General features: G+C 42.8%; 1 protein-coding gene across 1 annotated transcript; it reads left to right on the forward strand.

Moving 5' to 3' along the window:
• Window positions 1-1304: 1304 nt before the first annotated feature.
• LOC117056896 (rab-3A-interacting protein-like) lies at window positions 1305-2276 on the forward strand. The gene has a single exon (XM_033167589.1). It carries the CDS (start codon window positions 1305-1307, stop codon window positions 2274-2276), a length of 972 nt encoding a protein of 323 aa, XP_033023480.1.
• Window positions 2277-6135: the final 3859 nt, after the last annotated feature.

The following is a 6135-nucleotide window of genomic DNA, read 5'->3' on the forward strand; positions in this document are numbered from 1 at the left end:
ACTTCCTGACCTGAGCCAAAGCAAAGCACAGCTCTCCTACGAATTTCACATGTCTCTGGATTTTGTGAACCAGTAGTAATCTAACCAAAGAATCCATACAGAGATGTGCATATTAGTGAAGACTTCAGGCAAAAAAAGTGTACTGTAATAAACTAGAAAAATGCATTATGCTATGGGAAATTGATTGCAAAAATGCACATGAGAGACAAAATTTTGTCTTAAAAATGTTTCTGTTAAAGGAAACACACACACAAATGCATGCACATTTTCACATTGACATTTAAAAATAATAACCACAAATTGATGCAGAACAAAATTTAAGATTGGAAAGGAAAGAAACGGAAACTGACAGAATCCTGTCAATGGCATGTTATGCACTTTGAGGAGTACTGATGGCTACATACTTCAGTGCCCCTGCTTTGAGGTGGGTGTGTTGTAAAAGGCTTTAAAAAATAAACCAAGTGGGGCAGAGCTGCACAATCACAGAGTTGTCACTTAATGACTTTCAAATATAATTAAAAACATATTCTAATATAAGGTTCCCTGCCAATGTCAAAATATGTTCCAGCCAAGTGAAATTAACCTTCAGAAGCTACTTTAATCACAACACTCTGGTTCTCTCCCATCTGCCAGTCATTGATGCCTCTCCACCTGAGCCCTGCTCATCTACCTTAGTGCCAAAGGAAAAGAACAATGGATTGCACCTGGATGGCTAATGCAAGGCACAAGCACAACAACAATGATTTATCATAGACCAGTGGCCAAAAATCGGTATGCTAAGGACCAGATACCACAAATCGTTTCACGTGGCATTTCATGGAGGATAAGACTATCCATGGCTGCTGGTCACAATGACTATGTTCAATCTCCATGCCTGGTATGAAGAAATTGGATATAGAGAACATCCCCCCCCCCCATTCCCTCTTCCCTAATACTGGACCTCGGGACCATCTAGTGAAGCTGAACACTGGAAGATTCAGGAGAGCCAAAAGAAAGCACTTCTTCACACATGCATAATTAAACTATGGAGCTTGCTCCCACAGGATGTAGGTATGGCCAGCATCCTAGATTAGTTTAAAAGAGGATGAGACAAATTCATGGAGGAGCTATCAATTACTGTTAGCCATTATGGCTATGCTCTATCAGTGTTTCCCAAACTTGGGTCTCCAGCTGTTTTTGGACTACAACTCCCATCATTCCTAGCTAGCAAGACCAGTGGTCAGGGATGATGGGAATTGTAGTCTGAAAACAGCTGAAGACCCAAGTTTGTGAAACACTGCTGTACCTCCACTGTCAGAGGCAGTATGGAAGGTTTTCACGAAGTGAATCTAGCCTCGCCCACCACTCCAGATCTTCTAGGAGTGTATGAATCCAGTGCTTCTGAACAAACTACCTCACCCACAGTCATCTACCGGCTTCATGCCTCAGCTGTGTGCTCCACGCCAATTCCGAGTGCCCTGAGCATCTCTGATCTTCCTACACAACCCGTCTATTCATCTCCTAGGCACCTCAATTGTGCAGAAGCATCAGGTATCAGCATCAATGTTACAGAAACCATTCCTTGTTCTACCTCGGGACTCCAAGGTGCATCGTCCAAATATGATAATTCCAGAAAGGCAAGCAGCAATGCCGAGAGAGAATTTTTGAAGGGAGCAACCATAACAGACTCCTCTGAAGGAAGTGATGATGTTTTGGGACTGAGCACAGATAGTCTGTCTCGCCTACGGAGCCCATCGGTTTTGGAAGTCAGAGAAAAGGGCTATAAAAGATTAAAAGAGGAACTTGCTAAAGCTCAGAGGGAGCTGAAACTGAAAGATGAAGAATGCGAGGGGCTTTCTAAAGTGCGCGACCAACTCGGACAGGAATTGGAAGAACTTACTGCCAGCCTCTTTGAGGAAGCACACAAAATGGTGAGGGAAGCAAACATAAAGCAGGCGACAGCTGAAAAACAACTGAAAGAAGTACAAGGAAAAATTGATGTCCTTCAGGCCGAAGTAGAGCTACAATCTAGCGGAAAGACACCCTTCAAAAAAGGCCATGCGAGGAACAAAAGTACGAGCAGTGCGATGGGGGTCAGCAACCAGGATGTCGCCATGATGCAGCCAATTGTGAAAGACTGCAAAGAGGCCGACTTAGCTCTGTATAACGAATTCAGATCCTGGAAGGATGATCCCACTATGGACAGGGCATGCCCATTCCTGGATAAAATCTATCAGGAAGATATCTTTCCGTGCTTGGCCTTCTCAAAAAGTGAGCAGTGGGAATTTAAACTGTGACATGGCCGGGGAGCCCTCCTCTCTTTCCCATCACCAGATCTCCCAACCCACCCTCTTTTTTATACCTTGCTATGGACAAATGTCAGCCGACATATTGTTGGAGCCAGGTAGGATGTTTTTTTTCCCCCACTTGGCAAATTGGCACCAGCCATTTGGTTTTTGCCTACCTTCTAGCAATCGTCACAACGTTGTGAGGTTAGGCATTGGGTAAGCCTTTGTTTGAATGGAGGGGAGGTTGTAGCCTCTGCCTGCCCCTCCTCATTAAAGGTATTCTGTTAAAGGAATCTGGGGGTGTGGATTCTGCCTGATGCCCAGACGTGGGCTAGGGCCAAGCCACAACCCCAACAGGGGCCCCTAGGGGTGCCCCTATTTGATGTAAGTCATAGGCCTCCCCCTATTGGTGGTTTACCCTTAGATGGACTCCCTGCAGACGGGCGGGAGTCAAGATATAGCCCGGCTTCACCCAATGCCTAAGCCAAACCTCTCACATATGTAGCCAATAAAGCTGTGGCCTATTTGAACCCATAAACCTAAATACTTCTGTCTGCACTAGGGGACTGCAGGTCACGGGGCCTTGGCACGCAACAACAATTACCAGAGTGAGTAGCAGGCAAGATGGGTGAACGGCATCCCACAAGATATACTACATTTCATGGGAAGCCAAAAGAGCTCTGACAAAAGTGGTGGAACGTCTGTGTGTGTGTCCTCACTTATTCCAAAAATAACACCTTGGGAACCCTTGTGGGATTTTCATTCAGACCTCTCCTTTGATGGATGCCCTTTGACAGCCAGAAAAAAGGAGACAAGCTGAACTCAACTGCGCACAAATTAAAAGCCAGCCACACACACACTGTGTATCATATACTGTGAGTTGACGGAAATTATCATATAAGCAAATAATAAGCAGTATCCCTCTCCCCAAAGTGCAGCTATTCCTTATAATATCTTGCTGAAGTCAGCATGAAAGGAAATACAGCAAGCATGAATTTACGATGAAGACAAGTTGATTTGGTGTGGAAAAAAAGAGGTTGGTGAGGGAGGGAGCAGATGCTGCATTCCTGGGATTAAAATAATGACAACATAGGTTGATTGGTTGCTTTGGGTGAGGGGGGGGGGGGAGAGAAGTTTGACTGTGATGAATGTTTGGCCTTATCTTGACTCTTAGCTGTAATACCATATATTGCTATTCAAAATAGCGTAAGATAATAACAACCTCTGAAATGGTACTACAGAAAACTAACCGTGCTTCCATTTTAATAGCCCAAAGCCTCTCATTGTGAAATGAGGAATTCAGTAACTTATAAGGGTTTGGGGTGTGGGGGGAGAGAGCTGCAGTTAAAAACATTTTTAGGGCAGCTGGGGGGATTATTGGATTTGTAATTTAGCACATAAAAATTATATCCTTTGCAACCCACCTAATGGAATTCTCCTTCTCTCCAACTTGGGTTCTCTGAATGATTGCAATATATCACGACGGACAATCGAAACAGGCAAGGCAAATCAGAACTGCTCTCAGAATGCATTCATGAATCTCATTGTGATCCTGCTGATAGCATATGGTCCCTCTGAGTTTTATAAGAATGTTTGTGTGTGTAGATTGCACAGTTTATAATATCCTTACCTCTATCAGTGCGGTTTACAATGATAATTTTGGCAAAGCTGTTGCCTAACGACTTTCAAATATAATTATAAACGTATTTCAATATAAAGTGTGTTGCCAAAGTCAAGCATACACCAGCTAAGTGAAATTAACCTTCAAGTGATACTTGAATAACAGTAAACCACAAGGGTATGTAAGAGATTAGATATACTGTAGTCTAATTATGTTACAATAATTCACCTCATTAATCTCCTAGGAAACAATAACCACAACAGTTAAATGCTGTAATTAACAAACCCTATTTCAAACTTGATTTTAATTTTATACGACTTTGCAATATTATCTAGTGCAATTATATAAAAGACAAACAACAACAACAACCAAAAGAGATAAAGCAAATGTTAAGTTCTCTAGAGAAGACATCCTAAACAATCTGATGCCTTTAACCTGGGAGAAGGAAGAAAAAGTAGGCCAGGCATGCTTAGGAGATTTATCGCTTTTAGGAAGCCTTGTCAATATGGAGAACGACAACTTTTCATTCCCATTTGCCTCCCTGGAATCCAGAGCCAAAAATGGCAATGTTTCCCAAATGTGCAGTTTAGAAAAACCTCCTGCCCTCTAAGCAGTTGATATTACAAGAGGATAGCTTTGAATTCATAACATTCAAATGAGGGCAGCAAAAGCGAAAGCCCAATTCATTCTGTAGGTTGGCTGCCAATTACATTCCCAGAAAGATTTAAAGTGTTGATATTAGGGTCTGGGACCTGGGTGTTTGCCAAAGCACTGCTTCCCATACCAAGCTGCCTGTAATTTAATATCAGTGGTGGGAGGGGCTTTGGTGGTCCCCTCATTTGAGGATATATGGGCCTCCTCAGTATTCATTATGGAACAGGACTGAGTTGAAATGTGCCCCCCTCCCATTTTTCTATCCTGGTGTTTGGGATGGTTCCATCCCAAAACACATTGGTGGCTCTTACTTGTGAATAAAGGAAGAGATATTCATGCAGGCTAGTAGCAGGACAGACTTAGCAACAAACACAATATCCAGAAGATTCCAAAGTCTTCTTCCCCTCACTAAGGAGGGTCTGTGCTCTGCTTCCCCCTCTCTGACATACGGAGTCAAAAGTGGAGAACATCCATCGTCCATCCACGGCTGTCAGCCTTCCAGCAACCGCCAAACCCTGCTTCTCCTCCTTCCTCCACCTCTGTCTGGAGCTGGCAAAGCAGATCCTGACAGAACTGCAGAGCCCACAACAGCCACAATTTCCCTTAGGATGCCACTCAGAATGATGCTACATGATGACTGAACCCACTTCAATCGTTCTTACACACAAACACAATCGCTATCAAATGAGGGGGAGAGTGGGGATGAGCCCATTGACCCCTTCCTATCCTGCACTTACACATTCAATTTGTTGGAGAACCTCATGTCATATTTAAGTTATATCAACCTTTACTTATGCCATGATCTACAGAAATAAAACATCTCACATGTTCAGATTCACATACCTGTTCACACTGTTTTATGGTAGAGACACTAGGTGGCACTGGACTTAGCTACCGGTATATATGGGCGGAGAAAGGAATTTCCTGTGGCTGTTCTGTTTTTATTTAAGAAATATAATAAATATTTTTGTCCTAGATCCTTTACTGGTGTGCCTCTCACCAGAGCCCAGATGCGGTTAGGAATGGTGAACTCTCAATCTCAACTCTCTCCACCAAACTAGCTACAAAGCAATTCCCCTCACCTGCTGAGCTGCAGATGAAGTGGTGTGATGCTCTGTTTTGTTCAGATGCATTTTAAGATGAAAACTAAAGCATGCTGATGATGATGACTTCAACCCTGTCTTTATAAATATTATCACCTGTTCCATCTTTCCCAAAGGAAAATGAGTTTTCTTTTGTAAGAGCACAACTTTGGTGAGAAATAAAGCAAAAGGTTCATGTTCCAATAAAACATAAATGAGGAGACATTTTTATTTTTAAAAAAGCTGTGCTCAGATGCGAGGAAGCACATGGGGAAATGGGAGAGAGAAAATCATTCTCCTATAACAGTTTTCCATTAGGACAATGTAATATGTGCTAAAGTTCAAGTGATGTATGCGTGTCTCCTTGAAGAAGATATTCTGTATATCGGATGCACCATAAATACTAGACGACGTAAGGAACCTCAGGCAAGGCAACTACATCCTTGAGTGGTCCTGAAAAATATACCGCGTGGTTGGAAAGGTGAATTATAGCAGCAAACAAATTTAATAC

This window comes from Lacerta agilis, chromosome 13 (assembly GCF_009819535.1).
Source record: "Lacerta agilis isolate rLacAgi1 chromosome 13, rLacAgi1.pri, whole genome shotgun sequence".
Taxonomy (NCBI): domain Eukaryota; kingdom Metazoa; phylum Chordata; class Lepidosauria; order Squamata; family Lacertidae; genus Lacerta; species Lacerta agilis.

Coding starts and splice junctions, on each gene's coding strand:
- LOC117056896 (XM_033167589.1), top strand. CDS start 1,305: ATGGAAGGTTTTCACGAAGTGAATCTAGCCTCGCCCACCACTCCAGAT.